The sequence below is a fragment of the Motacilla alba genome, chromosome 1 (assembly GCF_015832195.1).
Source record: "Motacilla alba alba isolate MOTALB_02 chromosome 1, Motacilla_alba_V1.0_pri, whole genome shotgun sequence".
NCBI classification, from domain to species: Eukaryota; Metazoa; Chordata; class Aves; order Passeriformes; family Motacillidae; genus Motacilla; species Motacilla alba.
In genome coordinates, this window is record NC_052016.1 from 59,313,879 (window position 1) to 59,338,510 (window position 24,632).

The 24,632-nt window shown below is 38.7% G+C and overlaps 1 protein-coding gene across 2 annotated transcripts; it reads right to left on the reverse strand.

The window, feature by feature from the left end:
• Positions 1–6,460: 6,460 nt before the first annotated feature.
• Positions 6,461–24,530, reverse strand: ALG5 (ALG5 dolichyl-phosphate beta-glucosyltransferase). 2 transcript variants are annotated; one of them, XM_038130930.1, is made up of 10 exons: positions 24,429–24,530; positions 23,256–23,397; positions 22,360–22,406; positions 21,616–21,684; positions 20,308–20,400; positions 18,655–18,768; positions 17,266–17,325; positions 14,354–14,505; positions 8,793–8,878; positions 6,461–7,726 (listed from the first exon to the last, which is right to left on the reverse strand). In XM_038130930.1, exons 1-10 carry the CDS (start codon positions 24,516–24,518, stop codon positions 7,614–7,616), a joined length of 966 nt encoding a protein of 321 aa, XP_037986858.1. In that variant the 5' UTR covers positions 24,519–24,530; the 3' UTR covers positions 6,461–7,613. The 2 variants fall into 2 exon arrangements, with proteins under 2 accessions (XP_037986858.1, XP_037986868.1); XM_038130940.1 differs by lacking the exons at positions 23,256–23,397; positions 24,429–24,530 and adding an exon at positions 22,527–23,208.
• Between the last annotated feature and the right edge of the window lie 102 nt (positions 24,531–24,632).

Sequence of the window (24,632 nt, forward strand, 5' to 3'; positions counted from 1 at the left end):
TGTCAGCAATGATTTTATTACTCAGTGGCTATTAATCATGGGCCTTACTGTGGCATTCATATTTCAAATCATTAGCCTTTTATTTTCTGGCAAAAATGTAGTAGATCTGTGAGAGTGACTGTTCCCTGCTGTTAAGAAAGCCATGGCATCATAAAACTTGAGAAGCTTTGCACCAATGTAATCAATCTACTAAGTGACAGCTATATTTGATATACAGTGTGCATGTACAATGCCTCACAATGGAAAGCAAAGTACTGGTAGCACTCCCGTGTTGTGGCTCCACACCAGCAGTTTGGGGAGTGTCTTGTGTGAAACTACTTCCATGCCACAAACCCTTCTTCTTCTTGAAGGTCTGCTCCCTCAGACTTGGTGATTATCAAACACCAAATGGTGTGTTGGCCACACAGCATTTTGATGTCAGGTTTGCATCCTAGCAAAATGACAATCACATCTTTTTCTGGTTGTTTTAATTACATTACCTCTCAGATATGAAAGATAATGTTAGCCACTAACTTGACATCCAGTGAATGTTTCCTATAAGATTGTTTTGCTGTGTTAAGCAAAGACCCGTGAAATCTAAATCAATTTATTTTGAAGTTCTTTACAGTGATACTACAAAGACAACAGCCATCTTGAGCACTGCATCAGGAGCATTGCATACTTTTATCTGTCCTCTTCTTTGAGAATGAAGAATTAATCTCTACAGGACACAGTCCCATTTAGTATAGGATTCAACCCTGAGTGAATTTAAAGGCAGATTAAATTGGGGGAAAAATGTTGACAAGTCTGCAGCAGCAACGTGGAAAGAACAAACCTTTTGTAGAGCTAGGAATTTTCTAAGAAACTTTTAAGGTCTTAGTAAATTATTATCTAGGTACAGCTGAGAAGATCAGTCGACATTCCTGCTGAATTTTCCTAATTCTTAAATATCTGACTGAGCGCAGCAGCGGCTTTATGAATGACCATTCTGGAAATTTTTTCCTCAAACATCTTGCTTGATGGAAAAATAAAAGCTCTTGCACATTGCTTGAACTTGTGCAGTGATATTATCCATTAGATTTGCACTTAGTAGCAAAGACAGTATTCTCCCCAAAGGAATCACAGCGCATAATAAAGCTTCTTTAAAGTGGGGAGTGTAATTGCCTGCTGTTGACTGCACACCTACAGAACTATAAGCTTAATGCTTGCATTGATAGAGAACATCTCAGGAGGAGAAGAGCTGAAACCTCAGGATTTTTAGTGCAGCTTGCAGGCAGGGTAATTCGGGTCCCAGGCAGCTGACAAAATGACTTCATAATCCCTGTGAATGTTTGCTGTTCACAGTGAGGAACTTATGCTCCGACATATTAAAATCTTTTGTCCTACCACTGGAAAATTCAGCAAAAGTTTTTTGAGGGTAATTAAATTATCAGGCCCATCTTCTAGATGAGGGCTAGACTGATTTACTGTATACTCTTGAGTAAATAAGGAGTAGCCAGGAATAGAAAGAATGCTTCATTATTTTACAGCCCAAAGAAATCATTACATGTGAAATTAGATTCTTGTAACCATGCAGGTCTGCTTAAGGCACTTCTGAAATTCCTCTGTGATGGGCAAGGGTGCACACAGCAAGATCACTCTTCCCTCACTACTTTCTCCAAAACCTTTTCATATTGGAGGCAGAGCACCCATGGTTTCAGGGAATGGAGTGGGCCTTACTCTGAATTTTCCTACCTTCACTTCTCAGTGTAAGATAAAACCCCATTCTCTTGCCTCTGAATGATTGTTCAGGGGTACCTGAGCAGTGATCCTGCTTTATCATGATCCACTTCTACTTCGTGGAAAGGGGAATGTCCAGGATAGGAAGTTAGCTCTTCCCTGGTTCTCATGAGGCTTAGGAAGTTTGGCAAGTATGTGAAAGACAAACATTACACATGTAGACAAAATGGTGAGTAACATCTCCACTCTGCAATATTTCTGTAGGATCTGACAAATCACAGCATTCCTTATTCTTTGTTTAATACTTAAAGATGAATGGCTCTATTAAGTTGCCTAGCTCTTTTTATTCATTTTGGTAAACAGACTTTTTCAGTAATTAATTTGTTTGATAAGTGAACTGAAAAGGTCCAGATTTCTTCTGCAATGGGATTACTATATGCAGGTATCAGTGTGGGTGAAAGAATTTTAGAGGGGTCATGGAAATTGAGGCATTACATGAAAACATGAGTAATGCATCCAGAAGTTGCTTAAATCTAATATATTCTTGTGTAATCAACTAATCTCTTTTTCTAGCTTTCTAGCAAATATTGGAATGAAATTGCTTGCTGTCTCCTTTATGAGAATAATTTTTGTGTTTGTCCTTTCTGTAGTCCCCTTGCAGTACTTCTGAAGAAAATGGGCTATTTTTCATTCTGTTCCTGTTCTTATAAAGCATTTTGTTGAGAAAATAAATTGTCAAGAATGGTAAAATTAAACATAACATCAGAAAACATTTTTGTGAGATCAGAATTTTACTCTTTGATTGAAAACCAGTAAAGGTTGTTCTAATCTCATCTGTTTCATTATCACAAAACCCTCTATGAGGGCAGAACCCAGCCAGACTTGTAAAACAACCAAAGGGAGAGCTGACACAGTTGATTACCACCTCCAAAATGTATGACTTGGCTTAAAAACTGGAAGATGGCCATGGATATGGTTTTGTTTTTTTGGCAGCAAGATATGGAAGTTATCAGCAGTTCTGTTGTTGAGACCTTAAATGGCAGACCAAGTCAGCCAAAAAGAGTTACAAATTCCTTGTGGCTTTGACCTTTTTCCTAGTTTGACAGCAGATGATTGAGAGTATGCAGTGGGTAGTTTATGACAGCCTGTGCTGTGCAACTAAGGTTGTAGCGTGGCTACAGGGTGAAGCCTGTCCTTGACATAATTAGCTAAACCTTCCTCTACTCCACAAAGATAGAAAGATAAGGAATCAGTCCCACATGTGGAAGGCTGCTTTCCAGAGATGAGGCAAACTGAATTTGCCAAAACTGTTTGCAGAACTCCATGATTCTTCATCATCCTGTGGTTCAAATACCTCTTCTGATCTCCAGTCCAAAAGCTGACACTCATTATTTCCCTTTGTTTTGTAAGGGGATCGTTATACAGCTCCAGAATAACCCCAGATGAAACACCAAAACATGGCAAAAACCAGATGGGAATGCCAGAGCTCATGTCACCTCATTCTTCAAGAATATTGCATAGAATGTGCCAGCAACAAAGGCTTGGATTCAGTCTAGATATTGAAGTTCGTTCTGCTAAAACAACAAATTGATGAAAATCCAATGGAGGAAAGTGATCTTGACAGCAGAGCATGAAGAACCAAGGAAAGCAGAGCCTGACTAATACGAAGGGACGTACCTGAGGAGGGAATTAAGGTCATGTAGGTAAGAAGCATCACCTGTGGCTAAGCCATTTTTGAAAGAATGTTTGTTTCATTTGCAGCTGTTTCTTGAACACTGCAGAGTGTTCTGGTACTTGGAAGACTAAGCCCAGCAAGCAGGACTGGAAAGGTTTTGTTTGTTTCTTTTTTACACCAGGGAAATATCTAATTATGCAGCCAGGGCAGTTGAACAGATCCATGAACAAAAAGTTAAGTAAATTAAAAACCATTGAGGGAAATGGAGGCTAGTTAGCCCTTTCTTTTCTGATGGATCTCTTAAATGAAATCATATTCTAGCACACCCCTCTCAGCTATGATCTCACAACTATTACTAATGCTTGGTCATATGAAAATATAATTTCTTTCCCAGTAAGAAACAAAGGTTTGTCTGTAGCTTCTCCCCTGAGCCTCAATGACCCCTTGGGCTTGTGTGCTCAAGACTCCCTTATGTGCTGTTGGATAAAGCAATAGGCATGACTTGGTACCATCCCATTTTTAACCTCTGAATCTCTATCCCAAAGAGCTAGATAACTTATGGTCCAGCTGGCAGGGTGCAGCCTCCAGCAGTGCTGGAATACTACTTTAATTCATGCCCCTTGAGCTATTACAGACATGCCACTGCATCCCTAAGAAACACACACAGATCATAAATAAGGTTAGATGTTATTTTAAGTAATAAACACTAAGATACAGAAATTTCATTGCAGCCTTCTGTCTTTGTCTGTCTCTTCATTTCGACTATTTTTAGTTTGCAGTCAGCATTATGACTGTGAACTCAAGGAACACTTGGACAATAGGTACATAAATAATTATGGATAGGTCTCCAGAGCCTTAAACATTAGCAGAGAATTTAAGTTAAATACTGGCTGGTACTATTCTGTGGCTTGGAAATATAAGCTGTACTTATACATATTGCTAGAATTTTATTTCCTGTGACGTATACATTGGTGGTGGTGGAAGGGTCTGCACAGAAGCTTCAAGAATTGCAAATTGATGTATTACTGAACACAATTCTGCAGAACGAATTCTGCGCCACAAAGATGGTGCCATCTTCTATGGTTTATCTGCTTATACGTCTCAGCAGTGAACTTTGAGCTGTCACAGAAAACATATTGCACATCCATAGACATGCCTGAGAGTAAAAAGAAAGATTTTTACTATTTTTCCAATTGATATTTAAAATGTGAGTTCAAAAAAACAACTTTTAAGGATAAAAGCTAAGTGTGCATCGAGGGATATTGCATGGCTAGTGCTTTGGGTTGTGATAAAAAATAGTAATAGTAAAGAAAACTCATGTAAACTACTGAACATTTTCTAGTAACTTGTTTTTTGGGGTTTTTTGCATGTGTTTTTAAAATTTTTGCCTTTTGAAAAAATCTCTTGTGAAGTATTAGTAAAGTGGTGCAGAAAAGTAAGGTTTTTATGCAGAGATATAAAAATGTTTTCTATTTAAAAATTGAAATCTTTGTTCATAAAAGCACTGCCTATGCAGACATTGATGATGGTAAGAATGTTGCAGAATTACCATGTAGATTTTCTCTATTTGTTTTTTATTTTCTTTTCACAGTCTGTGAGAATACTTGGAGTCTTCGGAGAGCTGGGTCAGGACAGTGAGTAATATAGAAGACTTTCACCTCCTGCAGGTCACCCCTGCAAATGCAAGGCTAGGAAAAAATAGTAAAAGTTAAGACTCCACTGGAATACAAATAAATGTATCTCTGCTACTACAAAGAGAAGCATGACGACAAGTTAGGCAGAGCACTGGTCTGAATGACAGCCTTGGTGATCAGGGAGGTTCTTTGTTTATATTCGAGGCACTTAGTTCTCTACACAGTCTCTGCAATTAAGCAGCCTGCATCAAAGGTGAATCAATCAGCTCTTCTACTAGGAATGACTGAAACATTCTAGTCAAACCTCCCATTTCATGTTGTATCACTTTGTAAAACCAAGTGGGGTCTCTGGAACATGTCAAGAGCCCGAGTCAAATCTTTCTTGATGGAACAGAGTAATTCAAGGTCTCATTTTGCGAGGGCAACAAGACCTCTGTTCTTGTATAGGCTTTAAAAAGGAGGAATTTTAATTTACTTTTCCTGCCCTTGGACAGTGTACTAGCCTCCAGGTGACAAGTCAGTCTACAAACTTGTGGTAAGTTCACAGCTACCAAAGGGGGAAGCTCTCCTTTTGCTACTGCACCCTCTGCCTGCTAGACCATGCAGGGAGTCGTTTTAGATCACTGAAATGGTAGAAAACTATCTCAGAAGAAAGGGAAAAAAGAAAAAAAAGAGCATACATGTGGCAGATGGAATCCTGCCATTCTAGTGAGCTGAACTGGCTTCAGGGAGACTCTTAAGCAGGTGTAGAGAGGGAGCAGGAATACTCCTCTTTATGGCTCTGTGCCATTAAACCAGTACATCTGCTTCTGAATGGAACCCAGGAGAACCTTTCCCTGATTCTAGGACCGCTGTGCAACAACTGAGGTGTGCTGGGCCTGAAGGAACATACAGGAGAACAAAGCAAAAATCTAAATGCAAGTGTGAGTCTAAAACATGCTTTTTTAGAGCATATGTGTGGTAAGTTCTGGTCTCCTGGTACTGCCTGTGTGTCTTGTATTTCCTAATCTGCAAATAACTGCCTAGGAGATGAGTATGCTACCCAGAAGACTTCTGACTGCTACACGAGTGACAGAAGGCCAAACCAACTGTCTTTCTCAGCTAAAGTAAATCTTCCATTTCACTCTGGCTTTCAAACTCAGTCCTAGATCATGCTCCTTTTCTATTTCTCTCCATTCTACTTCCATCCCAGTTGGCTCCTTCTTTTATTCCAGTTCAGCTCTTATCCCCACTGCAAGAGAATGCATCAGGCTGCACCTATAGAAGCAACCATTACAGGTCCCTTCCAACTCAGAATATTCTCTGATTCTGTGAATCCACACTGCAGCAGGTGTTCTGAGGAGCTGGTATTTTATTCTAGTAATGGCAATGAGGAGTGGTGATTGATTCTGCATAGGTGACAGACATGTATCTGGACAAGGTAAGAGAATAAAGCCTCTGAAGTCAAACTGAATATATTTTTTGAGAATTTATTCCAGCACTTTATAGAAAACTGAGGTAACTCTGACAGAAGGAAAACTCAAGTCAGTATTACAGAAAGAATAAGAAAAATCACCAGTGAATTCACATGTGAAAGTACATCCAAACACTGTTCATTCTTTAAAGCTCTTCAAATTTGTACAACTTTCAGGAAGACAGATTGGCTTACGTTGTTGGCAATTCACAGCTACTTGGAAAGCACAAATGAAACTGTTACTGCACTGTAATGCAGTGTGACATTAGCATGAAAGAGTCAAGACCCTCCCTCCGTCTCTGATCTCATTTGAAGCACGACAGCATCAGACTGGCATTACTAATGCACAGGTCCCCAGTGTACACTGGGTCTCACTTTTGCATGCACTGAGCTTTCCATACCCTTTTCACTACAGATCTGTAGATGTCAAGGACTCCTAGCCTTGAGCGTGCACTACTAAGTATGTATGAGCAAAACACATTTATAAAAGACATTTTAAAATTAAATGTGCTTTCTCTTGGACCTTCTACAGTCTGGAAAAGATCTGCAGTTGGATCTCAGGAAAACTATTTCAGCTTCAGATAAAAATATTTGGAATGTCAAGGGACTACTGGAAGTCCTGAGAACAACTCTGTGAACATTACTGTTATAACTCAGTAAAATCCATTAATGTTTCCTGTAACATTGAATATCTAAGCATGCAACAGCCTGAACCATGAATGACAATTCCAAGTTGCAATATGTCCTAACATTTCCAGATATAACAGAAACAAATGGCTGTGGTCATTCACAACAGAGCATTGCACAATGTCGAACAGAGTGCCTCTTTTTAATATGTATAAGGAGATTGCAGATGGATGATGAGACAAAAGCAGATATATTTATTTGACTGAATTTATAAGAAATGTTAAAGCTACTATTTAATAAAATAAAAACCTGATTACCACGTAAGAAAATCTTTTTGGAAATGCTTTCTTTTTTCAAAATGTAGAAATTCTCTGCTGACAATCTTATAAAACACATATATGCTGCAAAAATGAAACATACAGAGGAATAATGAAGAATTACCTCAGCTTTCACCACCACTTCACTTGATTGAAACTGTTCTTGTGTTCCATTAAGCATAATAATATATTTGGAAAATGTAAATAACCTAATTACATTTTTTTGCTTCAAGCTTCCAGGCACCAGTCATATATCGCAGTCGTATAAAAAGAAGATCCCTGCCCATCTGCAGCCAGCTCCAAAAGGGAACTAACTTAGAACCTGTGATTAATGAAGAAGAAAATCAGAACGACATTGTTAGGAAAAAAACGAGCACTGGCAAGACACACATTTAAGCAGTCACGAACCTCTGCACTCTCAGCATACTCAGCCCCACAACCTAGATCCTAACATTAATAAAAAATATATATTTTGAAAGCAATTGCTGTATAGTATTACATTATGCCATAGGTGAGACACTCTAGTTTGCAAGCAGCACAGTAATTCCATGTAAGTGCCAAGACGCGCATTGCTCTCTGAAAAGGCTTTGCTCAAGTAAATAGGAACCTGAACACCAATAACTAAGCAAATTATTCATCTAGCAACTTTAGAGAAGAGGACCACCAGCTTGTCTTACAACAATAATATGAAGGTACCTATCTTCAGGCAAGGCAAGGAACCCACACTACAAAACCAAGCCTTCTACCATCTCTGTTAATATTTGTGTTGGGCGCAATGTACACATGGAACTGCACTGAAAGGAAACATTTCTAGTAAAGTTGGCTCAGGATATTCTCTACTTGCACCTTTCATCATTACTACAGTTCATTATAATTTCTGTTTCCAGGGTTGTGCTATGCATGGAGCTATACTTCCCAGTAACTTAGTGGCAGAGACCTCCCTACAGGTCTGTAACAATATCATATCTTAAGAAGAGATGGTGCCCTAGAGGAAGCCTCAGTAGCTGAGAATTTTGGAAGGCAAGATAGGGTGAAATGGAATTCAATCAGTAAGTGATGATGGTCAGACTACCTGTGCAGTGTTTTAAAATGGCACTAATTTATTAACACATTACAGCAAGAAGACATGCCAAAATAGTGTTTTGTCCTAGCACTGTAATTCCTTACTTTTGTCTCCAGTGGGACTGCAGAGTTTCTCTGCCATGCTACCCCTTCACCTACACTTTCTGTGCCAAGCCATAGCAATAGGCTGGCAAGGACACAAAATTCAGAATTTGTATGGAAAGAAGGCTGTGTGCTATCAAAACCAGGTAAATAGGGCAATAACCTTGGATCTGTTATTCTGGATTGACATGTCAATCTTGTAAGAACATGAACTATCTCCCTACCTTCTATTTCAGTCCAGTTGACAGCAACTTCTGCTATAGGTATTTTCAAGCGCTGGGCTATGTAAAGAAGTTCCACATCAAACGCCCTGAAGAAGAACAGGAAATACCAAATATAATCACACATATACTCCCAGATGAAAGACAGTGGAAATGTTAATTAAATGACTGTTCAGTTATGCAGTTGATACCAATGCTCTATGGGTCAGATACACATGGATGGGAAATTAATTTTCTTGACTAAACATCTCACAACACAGCCAAAATACAGACAACAGTAACAATATTACACTATGTCCTATATTTGAAGGTATAGATCGATCACTCTGTGTTCAGCCCACTTCTTGCTTTTCCTTCTGTCACAATCACAATTTAAACATTTTTGAAGACCATGAAGACCAAGCAGTCAAATGTACAGTGTCACTCCACATCTCTAATAGTTTTATCAGAGAGGACATCTACCGCCTGTGGCTTTATTCTGATCTGATGGGTGCTCCTTTTAGTTTCTCAGTCAAGGAACTCAAGGCAGCAGCATAGAAGTGAGAAATTATTTATGTTACCATGCACAACTGAATCCAAACAACAGTATAGTGACCAATTAATGAACAAGAACCCTCTTGAGAGACTTGTATTTTTGCTGGCTTAATTTTTTGCAGGTTGTATGGCAAAATGAATTGAGGCAGTGATCCTACTCTGTCAGGTGCTCTTTCCTGTTTACTTTGTCCACAATACATCTTAATCTTCTCAGTTCTCTGCACAGAGAATTGTCTGTGTGTTTCATTCCTGTAAATGCAGTCTCAAGTAGGCCTTCTAGCTCTGAAACGCCAGACTTTTGATATGCAACAAGTAGTTTGGCAGCTTTTAATGCTTGTTTAGAAATCAGCATATGAAACTGCCAGTAGCTACTATTGAACGCAAATCACAATTAAGAAGATTCTGATAATTAGCCTTAAATTCTCGTTGCTGAGTTGAAGACGGTTTTCTTTTGAAATGAAAGAAAATATTTTGCAACTGGAGGAAATGTATGCAATAAAAAAACCCCAAAATTATTCATTCATGGCTGAAGAGTTGCTTGAATTCATGTCTTTGGTAATGCCATTTAATATTACAGAAAATATGGAAAGGCACAAAGTGATCAAGAGCAGGCAGAAAACACACTTTAACAGATTGCTTGCCAAGTTCAGATCTTATTTCCTTCTACTTCAAGCCACCTTCTCCTTTTAAGCAGTGCATTTCTGCAAAACTATTAATAAACGCAACAGCAGCGGTCCACTCTGAAATGTGCACGTAGGTCTGACACACACAGGTAGGTTCCCACTGAAGTGCAGACCACAGCAGGCTGGCTTGCTGGTGGAATCACAGGCACACATGCACAGACCTGGACTCATGCTCTCTGTGTACATGGCAGGAGAGCCACTGATTCCACACAGGACAGCACTAAAACAAGCAAAGGCAGCACAGACAGATGTTATCTACAGAGGCTACAGCTATTGGGTATAGGGAATTCAGAGCTCCTTTGCAAATCCAATTTTAGGACACGGGCCTTCTCATTGTCACCAAAAAAGTTAGAAGAATAAATTATTTTTTTTACCTCAGTGAACTAAATCTGCTCCAAGCAGCCCTGTCATTTCACTGCTGTCTTTACATGAGGGTTGAATATTATTTTATTTTATTAATCACTCCATGGTCTCGTCTACTGAAGAGGTAGTATTTAATGTTTTGCTGACATTTTACATTTGTAAGCCAAAATCCCAATGTATTCACCTTTGAATGTTTATGAATCATGTGTACTAAGACAAAATCTAATTTTGTAATACTTACTTAAATGACTAAAAATCTTAAGAGATGCAGAGTAATTGTCAGATGAATTAGACTGTATGAGCTGCTCTAAAAGTATTACATAAACTATTAGCCTAGTGAACTAATAGTTATTTGCAGTAATTCCTGTGGACAACTGATTACTGGAATGTCAGCACATACATCACAGAACAACAACATTAAATAGTTCTGTGAACTACAGGGCTCAAAGTAAGAGATTAAAAGCACACAAATTAATCAGGTTGAACACTAATATTGTTACATGTGGTTGCCATTTGGGTAACAGTGAAGATATCCTGAAATTAAAAAAAACCCAACCTATTCAAAGCTGAAAGGAGAATGACTTCAGTAGAATACCACTGGGTTATTGTTTTTCATCCCTTTTCCCCACCACCTTTCAGTATGCCAGAATGGTTAGTCAGGGAATACAGACTGCAGTGTGCTCAATACACTGACAGCAGTACAGGCATACTGCAGACCACCAGATCCAGATGGTACAGGAGAACCATACAGAAGCTTCCACAGCCAGGATTAAGCTTGGGTGTGTTAAATAGAGCCTACTCTAGAAGAGATCAAAGCCACACCCGTGGATGAGCTGTAAGCGCAATTCATGTGCCATTTGTGAGTAGTTAACCTGTGACAGAACCGAAACAGCAAGATACTATTCACACCATGCACTTCATTCTGCTGCCTTTTGGGAGGGGGTCACATAGCTCAGAACACCCAAACTTGGCTCCAGCCTGAAAGAATTCAGATTCCAATCCAAGTAGATAGCCAAAAATCTATGGTGTGAACAATTTCCCCATCTATTTCTAATAGTGGCTCCATGATGTGCTAATTACCACAAACATGTATTGTAAAGTAAAGAAAAAATTGTTTTGTTTTGGTTAAGTTACAATTTAAAACAATGCTGGCTAAAATTCATTTGAAACCCAACTTGGTAGGTGTTTAATTGAATTCAGTCTTTTTAAACTGAATTCTTAAGATGCTTGAGCTTATGAAATATCTATCCTTAAAAATTATTCTGTATTTTAAAATTGCACTAGGACTCTTTCTTTTTCTGGTCCAATATTCTGTGTTTCAAAAAACAAGATCAAGCCTTCAGCTATAATGTTCTAACAGGAATTTACGAGTTTTGTACATCCAAGATATGTTTTTCCAAGAAACTCTTAAAGGCAAAGAAAACAGCGAATGGTCAAAGAGGTCTAAAAATGAAACAAGATGCCAAGTGGGCTAGGCTGCCAGAACTGCCCTAGCTGAACTTGGGCTTTTGAAAGTCCACATGTCAGCCAAGAGCAGGACTTTTTAAAAGACAAAACAGACAGAGTTAAACCAGCAAAAATATTTTTGTGTCGTCTGGACACTCATAAACAATTCTACTTGCCATGCACAAAACTATGAAAAAAACAATTCATTACACTGCTTGTGTTGGTCTACAATGGCACAAAACCGGGAAAAAAATCCCTGCAGCAATATGAATGCTTATTTTTGTGAAATTTTAATATAGCAACTCATATTTAGAGATTAGTGACAAACTGGAGACACAAACTTTTTTTTTTTACCAGTTTACTTCCCAGTTTTACATGTGAAACAGCATGCCTTGTTCAGTGCACAAGGTAATTTTTATAGATAAAAGTAATAGCAACAATTTGATCTCTTCACTGATCTGCTGACTTGTACAATGCCATCGTAAATTGCCACTTCACAAAAATATGTCAATCAAACCAGGACTAGAACTACATTTTGAATTTCCCCTCCTTTTATCATAAAGGTAGGACTGTAATTGCTAAGGATAGACATTTTCTGGCTGGAATAAAGTTTTTTTTTTTTTTTTGTCAGAAGAAATCAATGATCAAATTTAGGATAGGAAAACTCAGCCAGCGAGACCATTTAATTTTCCAGTATTTCTCCTGTGCATCAAAATTTAACATGAACAGTTACATTTTTCAGGTCAAGACTCTAGATTCAGAACTAGATCTTCTTTTATAGCCTGAAGTGACTAATTCCAACTGTCTCTGTTATGTTTTTATAATATCTCTTTTAATTTTCTTTTAAGTTTCAAATTAAAAAATCTGCTCCATCGATTTCTGAAAAACAGATTAGCTGTGTAATCAAATTCAGAATCTAAAACACAAAGCATATGCTCTCTGTTCAAAAGATTGCTTTCATTTCAAACTAATGTCAAAACTTTGCTATTTAGAAAGTAAATTTCAAGAATGTTTCGTTTATACTCATATATACACAGCCAAAGGATAGTTAAACAAAAAAGACAATGAGAATACTCTCCAAAAAAAGCCAGTTTAGGATGTAAGTATTGAATATATAAACAGTGTGTAGTATCTATTAATTTTCAAATGCCTTCTAAAATTTAGGATTAGATTAAAAAATATTCTAGGAAATATCTTGGTCTCTCTTTTGGAGGTAGCAGCACAAATCCTACTTCTGGCTCAGCTACAGTCTCCTTTACGGCAATAAGCAACCCACTCAGGTGGGAAAGTGATTTTCTGACTGTTGACTGCTCAGTTCAATGCAACAATAGCTCTCTGTTCCACAGGAGATTTGTGTGCCCAAACATGACCTTTGCAACTGCAGTCTGGAGGAGCAGTATAGCTGTCAGAGCTCAGCCTAAAACTATACACACTGGAATTGACAAAGACTGTAGGATTGCACACAATCCTGTTTGTGTTCGGGAACATTGTTCAGCAGTTCTGTTCCCTGTCAAGCAAACAGAAGCCCATGAGAGATTTTCCTGAATGAAGACAATAGTTTGAAGAAGTTTGATTACACCTAATTAAATCATCATTTCTAGCAAAAATCGTGGCATAGAAATTCTACAGAAATTATGGTATTTATGTGAAAACAGTGCTTCAGTCCCATAACAGTAGTCATGGCTGTATCACTCACGCATGGGAACTGTTGTAGCTAAATTATAACTAAAGGAGCTCTAAAGTAATCAAAAGACCACATATAATTTTCAATTTTCTGAAATTAAAGATATCTGTCAATGTTTCTCACATAAAATACTTTAGCAAGAAAGTAAGTAAAGAATAAGTCCTCAGCAATTACAAACACCTTATCAGATATTGATTTTACACAAAATACTTTGGTGAAGCATTACTGAATTGTAATGTATAAAAAATAACACTGATAGGTGTTTTGAATATGATTAATAACTCTTAACTTTCCTAATCATAATAACAGCTGCTCTCTATTTCTTACTCTGCTTGCATGGCTTATATCTGTAAAAGGAGAGAGGACTCTCAGAAACTGGGAGTGAATTACAGCACCATGAAAAACTGTTTTTTTGAAATTTCTCCTGGAGGTGAAGAAGAGTTATTGGGATTTTCAGTTGTTTGAGGCCTTTTTCCTCTTTTTTCCCCTCTCCTCTTTCCTAATCAATAACCATTTCCTATGACAAGGCAAAACCAACGTATCCTACCGAGGGCTACATACATCTTTTGAGAAAAGAGAATAAAATTAAATAAAGAATAAAATTAAATACCCAACTACTTTCCTACAATATATCTTAATAAGATCATAGAATTTCTAGCAATTACCAGGATACTTTAACATAACAAGAAATCGAAGCTGCCATGCAGGCAATACTATAATTGGCTAAACTGAGCAGCTGAGATGCACACACAGACATCACATGCTTCATTGTAGCTGCAACACTAAAATTACTTTTTCAAACACATGTTCAATTATAAAAAAACCACCACCAACAAAAAAAAGGAACAATTTACCAGCGTTCTATGTGAAGGTTTGAGAAAGTCTGCAAGGCAGCTTCTCTGGTTAGAAGTTTAAATCCGCACTGTGTGTCCCGGATCTCTTTGACACAGAGAAACCACACCAGGAAGTGGAACCCATACATGAGGAGAGTTCGAAAGTAAGAGCGCTGTGGACAAAAGGCAAGAAGTTAGGTGGTTTTATCTGAGTGATGAGTGAAGTGCTTGAAGAGAGCTGTCTTACAGGACAGTAACCCTGTTTTGTGATAGCTTTCAAAGTTTGTAAACTGGTTGTATTTTGCACTGGAATGAAAACAGAACTTAACAATTGTTACAGTACAAACAAAGTATTGGCTGAAAGGGAAATACTTTGATCTAGGCAAACACTTGCCAGTCATGTGTATAGTCTAGGATAGGAGAAATCCAAGTTCCTTATTCTTCTCTCCCCAGTTCAGAGCAGTTTTTCACTCTGGATTATACCTTCTTAAGTAAAGAAGGAACCTGCATCTGAATTTCAACTAATTAGCAGAACAGCCATAGTATCATCTGCATGATTCTTTGGAAGGGTATAATGGACTAAGTGAAAACCAGTCTAAAGTAAAGGCTGCTGTGTAAGAGATATTTATTTTATATTTCCAGCAATGATACAGTCATCTCTTTTGTTCTTTTGCTTTCCCGGATACATTTTGTATTCCTGATAAATGCACCCAGCCTACTCATTGGTTACATGTGTTCCTGACACAAAAATCATACAGATAAGGTTGGCCATGAACTCCAGAGGCTGGAGTCTGGATTTGCAGATGTCCCTCTTAGTCTTTTATTCAAGACAGTTCCTAAACAACTAGAAGTGTGATCTAAAAATTGCTTCTGAACTCACTGCCGTTCTCAAGCTGAATTTAGGTGATTGTATCTATGACTGCATGCAATATATCATATAAAATCTTTAGGAGCCAATGATTCAAGTGTTAAGTATCTCTGGGTGACAAGAGATGCCTTTAAAGCCAACAATTTAGAATCTCACTTGAAAAATACAGAAGATGCTTGGCTTATTATGTAATAGCCTTTGGCTTAAGGAAAATCAAATTCATAGCGTGTGTCTTTTGAAAAGTGCTCCTGCCCCAGGTTAACGTGGATCTGGTGTGGCTTCTTTGGCTCTTTTGGCTCTGTGACCAAGAGCACCAAGCTCCCAGCAGGGCCAGAAGGGAAGTGCTAGGAGGATGCATGATTGTCAGACAGTGAAACTGTACACTTAATTCACAAAGAGCAGTTCCTGGGTTACACTCATCACTCCTAAGACTATTTATGCAAGTCATAGTATACATTCATTAAACGACATTAACAATTCTGGAGGCAGACCAGAATTCTTGATGTATTGAGACTGAACACAAGGGTGAAATTCTGGTCTTAATAAATTCTATACAGCTGCTTATCACAGCTTCATTCTACTGTTTCAGATGCAAATAAGTTCAGAGAGAAATCCCAACATCTAAAAGACTGCTCTGCAACTTTTTTATACCTATTGCACTATACAACAGTCTTGTCCCACTATAGTAAAGGTAGTCTTTCTACTCCAATCTAGGGACAACTGGGTGATGAAATGAAATGGGCTACACATTTCAAGCAAATCAGTACTACCTAACCAGCTTGTGATTCCTCTATTAAAAATTCAGAAATGTGGGGAGAAGCAGAAGGAAAAAGATGGACATGTCCTAAAAATTATACCTTTGTATTAAAAGATGAAAGTCCTGTTCCAATTCCTCTCCCTAATGGAGCAAGACCTTCAAGAAATATGTATGCACTGAGAAAAGTCTGTCCATATCCAGTACTTGACCATGCAATGAAACACTTTTTCTGGGCTCAACTTGATAAAGACTACATAATCTCAACTTGATAAAAACTACATAATCTCCCTGTAGTAGTTCCTAGTTTCTGATAATGATGAAGGTTTTTTTCTTGTTGAGTTCTTTTTTTGCTTTTGTTTTCTTTTTCTTTTTGAGTATGAGGATGCTTTGAGGATGAGGATGCTTTGAGGATGCAAATATACACACAGTAATATTTGCAAGAACTCAGGAAGAGTGAACCACTCCAATACTATCTCACAAACCAGAAGAAAAAAGAGTACAGATCTACCAGATGCTGAACATTACCAGTGTAACTTCTTTCGAACTTCTGTAACTATTTTAGTAGCTGTGTATATATTTTAGAATAATTTCAAGTACTAAACATCAGTATAAACAAAGCTTACTCCTGAGAATATTCACCATGATGAGCATGCCCAATGATGCTAAAAAATGAGCCCAGCAATGTGTCTGTTGCAATACAAGTTCCATGCCTGTGCTTTGTCAATTACTGTCTGCCAAGACATCAGAAAATCAGATGCAAGATAAAGCCATGTGCCTGTGCATCACTGTTTATTACACAAGAGTCACACAGAGAACAGTACTGTCTGTGTGTTCAAAACTCAAAAATTTTACTATGAGTAATACAGAAGACTTAAACCACTTTCCCATGAACAGAAGTACTCTTCAAACAGCTGGCTGCTAATTATCCTTAACTCATTTTAAACAGGTTTCAAGATCTGCAGGCCAAGTTCTTGCACTGAAAGGAAATCAATAATAATGAACTCATCAGCTGCCTTCCCTTCCAGCCCCAGTACTGGTTACTGGCTACCAATTCTGTCAGGGTTTACAAGCTCTGCTAGTGAGATATTCTCAACTATAAAAATTAAATCCATAAATTTGAACTGACTGAAATGAGTTCAAAGTGCCTAAAATCTAGAACATATCCTTTGTACATGATGGAGGACATCTTGCATATATGACAAGCTTTTCCTTATCTTTAGCTGCCATTCTTTCAAAAATATTGATTATCTAATTGCAAAACCTGTAGAGCAGAAGCAAATAAGTACACAGCAGGAAATGGAAACAAACCTTTGCTATTGAATCCTTCTCCAGATGAGCTCTAGAACCACAGGAAATAGCCATCCCTTCCTGTGCAGGAATATAAATGAAAGAGTTATTTCTTAAATGAATATTATTTTAATTGGTGGAATCTTGTGTTGAGAACCATAAAATAAATAAAAAAATCAAAGCAGTACACCTTTCTGCTTCCTGTAGCTGCACTTCTTCTACTGCTAGGTTTTGACCCTAAATCAGTCTTCTATAATTAAGAGACAATCTAAAGTTTATTACAATTTGCATAAGGTACATGCAAATTGCCTCAATTTATTCAGGTCTTGTTTAGCTTTACATTGTTTACTTTATGCATATGGCAAATGTTAGCAGCACAGATAAGTATGCAGCATTCCTAGGAACTAAGTGTTACAATGTACATTTTCCTTCAATATTGCATGATGAAAGCAATAACAAAATAAAGCACTTGTTGCACTGATGTATCTTCAAATGAATAAAATGCCATGACATCAGCCAAAAATATAATCTCAAATTAAGTCAACATGATCAAAACAAAAGGTTTAACACTCTTCTCACATTAAATCTCTCAAATCTACTCTATTTGAGGCCAGTGCTGGAGAACCAGCAGCTGCTGCAGCCCTGGTAGGGAAGAGCGTCAGGGTCACACACTGCCCTTTGGGTCCTGCACTTGTGGCTCTTGCACTCACAGGCTGTGACACCTTCCACAGGTACATCCCCTGCAGCTCTGTCTGGAAGGCTGCACATCTATTCTGGCACTCTGGGAAACCAGCTACAAGTACCCTACCCATCCGTGTTTAAGCAGAAAATAAACCTCAGTTCTTTCAAGTCAAGCTCCCAAAAGAGAATGACTGTGCAGGGAGGTGTTCTTGTTCCACAGGTTCTCGAATTTTTGTTTACAATAAAAGTTCTTCCAAATAACTGTTATTAAACTAAGGACCCTGAGAAAAGAAAACCTATATAAAAGAGGGTGGAATTAAGATGCACCCTTAAAGGTATATAGGATGACATCAGATAAAATGAAAAAACAAAACAGTTCACAAAGAAAACTAAGTAGGCATCACATAGTATTTATACAGAACAGCACAACTTCAAACAATTTGCAGGAAGGATAAACAGCAAATAGAACATTCTGTACTGCCTTGGAGTAGGCACAATGGATGCAAAGGAGGTAGGAACTCAGTGAAAGCTGCTTCTGATAGCCCATTCTTGAGGCTTCTAATCCTACACTTAGGTCTTCAGACTTACACCTAAATCTTCAACTGGATCTCAAAAAATTTGAAGAGAACTACAAAACTTGGGTATTAAATAACTACTATTAGAGAACTACTACTTGGGTATTAAAGTATGCACGTGTATTGCAGCAAAATCATGAGAATTTATACTCACAGGCCATGGCCGGAGATTCTTTAGACCTTCTTCTACTTTTTCAATATCTGCAAATTTTGTAGCTCCATCTGCATCAGCCATAAGAATCGTTTTCCCCCGAGAACTAAAGACACCCTGCAATGAAAATAGTCAATACAAAAATAAACACCTTTGTAATCAATTATTTGTCATAAACTAGGTGAGAGATACTCCAAAAACCTATGTGTTAACAAGACAGTGATATCTCACAGATTCCACACAGCAGGTGAGTCTTAATATTCTGCTACTAACAGCAATTTACATATTTATATGGTAATAACATCCAGAGACTTCACACTCTAAGTGTCCACAGTGACAGACAATGCATGAACATGAAAGGCTAACAATCCTTCTCAGGAAAACCTAAATCTAAAAGGCAACAAGCCGCTACAGTCGGCTCTAGAGGGGAGCATGAAGAAGCAATGATTAGCACTTGCCACTACAGTGGATGGCTTTTCTTGGTCACCTGCGCTATGGAAAGGAGGAGGCAGTGCGAGTTTTTCCTAACACCTTTTCATGAAAATTCAAGAGCTGTTTCTCAAAAATAATTTAAGACTAAGTCTCAAGTCACAATATCACTGCAAAACACTTGTGATACACAGGTTTCACAGCTTATTTTGCCATATGCTTGGTTAGAAAAATTTCTTAATTTTTGAAGGGGTCCAGACAGGAAAACAATTAGCAGTGGGTGAGACAAAAGTACTGTTGCAACCAAGCATGTGTGCATCTGGAAAAGCCTGTCAAGGAAATAGCTGTACACACATCCACTCTACATAATGCACTGTAGAAGTATATCACACCGAAAATTGTTCTCCTTCTCTTGGAATAACTTCAAAATTGTATCTCTTACAACAGTTCCATATGTTCTAACATTACGTTCTTTCCATTTCTGATAGTTATTTATTTTTCATAAAAAATAAATTGACATACTAAAGATAGAGCTGAAAATACAGATAAAGACACATCACTGACAATCCACAGATGATACCACTCTTTTTCAGAAAAGCAAGGTGTCATGCATCGTAGGAATACAATGTTCCTTCTAAATGTGTAATAGCTATTTCATATTTAGAACATGTTCATTTTATGATAATATCTATGTGAAAGCATGAATTGTGCTGTTTTGACTATCCAGTGTTGGTGATAGCAGTGAGCTTCAGTAAACATAAACTGTGCTGGATGAGTTCTTGTTTATCAGCCATGTTAAAACCACAGCCATGACATGGAGAGTGAAGTTTGCCAATCTGGCTCTATTTTGTCTACAAAAGCTTAACTTCAATCTGTAACAGTTTTGAGTTATTGTTTTTTTCTGGTTGGCTTTTATAAATGCAAGCATATTTCTAAGTAGAACTCACATGAATATGAGATTCAAGCAGTTTTTTTCCACTTTGAATTCTTGTATTAAAAAAATGTCTTTGTTATTGATCTTTCTGGAAAGACAACACTGCTACCAAGATCTACAATAAACTTATTTAGAAAAATATTTTTGCTTTAATTTATAGAATCTGTACTCAATTTTCTCCTAATAATTTTGTTAATGCATTGAATTTAAAATGTCAATCAGCACAGCTCTATCTTCCGCATATTTGGGCACAGGTAGTTCAAACAGAGAAGGAGATGAAAAGTATTAATTACCGTCCTGACTGCTCCCCCTTTCCCTCGATTTTTTTCCAAAGATATCACTCGCACTTTGTCACTTCCATATTTCTTGCAGTACTCCTTTGCAACCTGACAGATACACAAAAAGCCACCATAAAACAAAACCAGGAACCAAGGGAGAAGTGTACATTTGCTCACCCTTCAAAAGAAAATAAATTAATAGCACAGGGCTATAACCACTTCAGTCGGCACAAATACATTGCCAGTGTTTGCTGGAGTCTGTTTGGGAAAATAAAAAACAGTTCACAGTCAAAACAAGAAGACTAAAGAAATGAAGTAATGTTCAATAAGAACAGGATATTTCCCTAAGCAATTTCAACCCCCATCCTCCCACCACCAAAAAACTCAATCCTAATTTAATTTATATCATACTATTACAGACTTTTCTATTAACACCAATAGTTCATAAAAGAAATACAATTTTCTATGACAGCCTATTTCTCACTTGTCTTGCTGCTATTTGAGGTTTTGAAGAAAAATTCGTATTGATCTAAACCCCCATTCACACTGCAGGAGTCTGAACATTTTGGTACATGTTGTGGGGAAGAGAAAGCTTGAGTTTTCTCCTAATTTTTTCTACAGGTTGTCTTGAGTCCTTTTAAGTCCAGAGGCCTGCAGCCATTGTATGCTCAGTTGAAAGAGATGGTAGAAAGAATGCACAGCAGTCAAAAATATTTACCAGCAATCCTTAAAGCAATATGCATTTTAGAGTCTACCTCAAACATCTTCCAAGCAGTAGGTAAAAACCCCCACAAGTTGGCTAGCCCTCCTTGTCAGCGACATATATCAAAAGCAGAAGAAAACAGAATTATTTTGAAAATATTACTACTGGCACGTGGATTTTTAAATGAACAATCCCACAAATGGTATGGGAAAGAACCTCTCAGCTGTTCCGTCAATCACAGTATGAATGAGATATTTTAGAAGACTTTTTAGTTTCGTCTGTTTCATATTCGCATCATCCCTATGCACAAGTAGAATATTTCAAGTTAAATTTCTTGAAGTTAGGATTAGAATTCTTAGAATTAGAACCTCAGCTGCAGGAAAATGGTTACAGTTGCCAATCAAGAAGACTAGAATTTGCAGAACAATTATGTGTGTTATATGTCCATATGCACCATCCATGATGCAATAACAGAGATAATTCAGATATATGAACTTCAACTGTCAACTGCTTCAAGTACCAAAATACAAATATAAACCACTGGTATATTCCACAAATATACAAAAATCCAAACAAAATTCATGCCTCTGATTGCTTGGGAAGATATTTCTTTTTCTTACCTTTGCAGTTTGATCTTTACTACCATCATTAACCACTATCACTTCATAAGTGAATGTAGGATCTTGTTTCTTGAAAATAAAAACAGAAATAATGCATATTATTTCAATTTCATCCCATTTCTTAAGTAGGCAGTAGGTCTTTCAAATGTCATTATTCTTTTCTCCCTAGCAGTCATTCATAGGTGCCAACAGATACTAATATGATGCAGTAAATTTGTTAAGATGGCATAATTACAGAATTTTGCCATGCTTGATGCAGGTACTGCTACACTGGCTTGTCATGCTACCATCTAGAACTGAAAAATCAATTTAGCTGTAGAAGATGGAAGCTCAGAAAAACATCACTTTTAAGAAAACCGAAACAAAACAAAATCCACAAACTTTCACAATGAGCTTCTTACCCAGAGAACAAATCCTAATGAAGAGCAGATGCTTATGAAACTTGCTGGAACAAACCAGGACTTAGTTTAGAAACTTAAACGCATGGCTAATCCTTAGCTCTGTCTTGGGCAGATTTCATGCATATGAAGATTTTTTCATCCTATAGTAGTGTATTAAATTTCTACTTAATTAAAAAATTCTTTCCGGCACTTGATCTAAAAATAACTGATAAGAGACAGAAATATTATTTCTAAGTGGCCAAGTACTACTGTTGTAATGTACTACACTAACATAGCAAAGTGACTAGATCACTGACTTTAATACACAGAAAAATAATGAATTTTGAAGGCAAAAAGAAAATACCTGTCTTTTTTCTAGATAATCCAAAGCTTCATCCATCATAAGTGGTACTAGAGAAAAGATGGAGTAGTGCAGGTTAGTAGATTATAACACCAAAAGCACCTGCACAAGCAAGCTGAGAACAGCCACAAAGCAAGGCTGAGCAAATAAACTCTTTCATACAACACTACCTTCAGTAGCCAAGCTTATCAGTTGCAACTCCAAGTGCTGCCCTTTCTGAATGCAGAAAGAACACTGAAGAAAATCACACACATGACAAAAAGGCAGGATAAAAATATTTTTTTCTGAGGAACCAACTTTTCCTTTTGAAGTATGTAATTCTCTACACAACATTAAAGGGAAAAAAAATCATTCTTTATGACTGACCCTGTAAACCAGCACTGACTTCATCTATTTAAGCAAGCTGTCAGCTTGTGTACTGCCACATCAGCTTTAGAGATTGATTATTTCTACCACATCTAAAAGCCTTCACTCAGTATCAGGTACTTCTATTTATGGCCAAGTCAAACACAAACCCGTGAGATCATCCCTTTTTCTACTTGTCTGAAGCTGCCATTGTTGTTTAAAGAGTGGGATGCTCTCAAATCAATTTAAAAAGTATTTTACTACTTCTTGCCTTGCAGCATTTGCAGGGGCAATGAACAGCCATTCTTCTGGGGTTCATTAAAATTAAGGGAATTCTTACAAGTGCCCCATGCTATTTTTAGCAGTAGAAATCAAGTTACACTATGACTTAATTTTGAAATTCAATGTACTTGGACTGTTTTCTGGAAACTGTGTCCAAAATCTGATACATAACCTGGCCTGCCAGAATCTACTGCTAACCCAACTGACCTCTGCATTATTTCAGTAACAACAGATAGATTTTCTTATTTTCCTCAAAACTAGAAAAATCTTACACCGCTTTTCCTCATTGTATGAAGGCACAACGACAGAGAGTTCTCTTGTAGCAGGATCACGTAAATTTGGTGCAGATCCTTTCCTGCACTCAGCATCTTCGTGCGGCATTGTTTTGGCAGTTACATGAGCGACTACACAAATCTGTGATGAAGAAAAAATGAAAAAACTTGTCAAGAATTCTGTTAGAGGTTTACCTAGCTGTTAAATGTGCTACCAGGGGCAACCAAGCATATTTCAGTAATGAGGTGGGTCACTGCTGTGGAATTTCACATAGGACCAAAACCCTCTCACGCCGTTTGGTCACTCCCACTCTGACCACTGTTAGCATCATTGGCTTGCTGATGTTTTTAACTGCAAAGCATGCAGATACCTCCAAAGTCGTGGTCCAAGCTCCTTCCCCAAGTAACCTTAAGCACATAAGCAGGTGCCATCTCTGATCCCCCACCAAGCCACTGAAATCAACGGCAAGGGTCAGGACCAACCAGCCATATGTGCTTGCAAAACTAAGCCTCTCATTGCCTTACGCACGGCTAAAAAATAGCGGTAGAACTTGGGCTCTGGAGCACTTTCACTTGGTGACATCACACACAGAATCTTTTAGGCTGAAAAAGACCTCTGAGATCACGGATGCCCCAACATCACGGTATCAATTAGACCACTGCACTGAGTGCCACGTCCAGTCTTTCCTTAAACACCTCCAGGGACGGTGCCGCCGCCACCTCCCTGGGCAGGATGCATACGTGGCACTGCGGACAGGCAGCAGAATTTCGCTTTCCAGGGGGTCGACCTTCTTAATCTCGCAGGGCATTTCGGATACGCAGAAAGACAGCCACTTCCCAAATGGTTAACGCCAAGGCGTTACCAGGACATTTCCCAACACGTACTGAAAGGCTGAAATGCTCCGTCTTGGTGCCTTCTGCCAGGCACGCCACCCCACGCTTTGCCGAAACACGTTCCCCGCACAACCCCCCGCACAAGCGCGGCCCTGCCGGCTTCTGCCGCCCAGCCCGGGCCGGCCCTACCGCCTGCGGGGCGCGGCGGGACCGCGGGACCCCCGGGCAGGGCCGGAACCCCGGGCAGCGCCCCTGCCCCGCACCGGGGGGCGGGCACAGGCGGCCTCGCGCACCGCCCCCGCCACGGAGCCCCCCGGGCCCGCCGTGCGCGGCTCTCACCAGGACGAGGAGAAAAGCGGCGAGGGCCGCTAGCGCCAGCGCGGCTGCGGGCAGGGACAGGGGCAGGGACGGGAGCAGCGGCAGCGCCATCGCCCGCGGCAGCCGCGGGGCCCCGGCGCGCCGAGACAGCGACGCGGAAGGGTCCGCGCCGCCCGCCGGGCGCCGCTGGGAGCCGCCGGCGCCCCCCGGCGGTCAGGGCCCGGC

Bases quoted from the DNA above. Each gene is read 5' to 3' on its own strand.
- ALG5 (XM_038130930.1), bottom strand. From the start codon at position 24,518: ATGGCGCTGCCGCTGCTCCCGTCCCTGCCCCTGTCCCTGCCCGCAGCC. The intron at 17,326-18,654 runs GTGAGTATAAAT...ATTCCTGCACAG, and splicing joins AGAATCTCCGGCCATGGCCT to GAAGGGATGGCTATTTCCTG. The intron at 14,506-17,265 runs GTTTGTTTCCAT...TTTTGTCCACAG, and splicing joins AGAAGGATTCAATAGCAAAG to CGCTCTTACTTTCGAACTCT.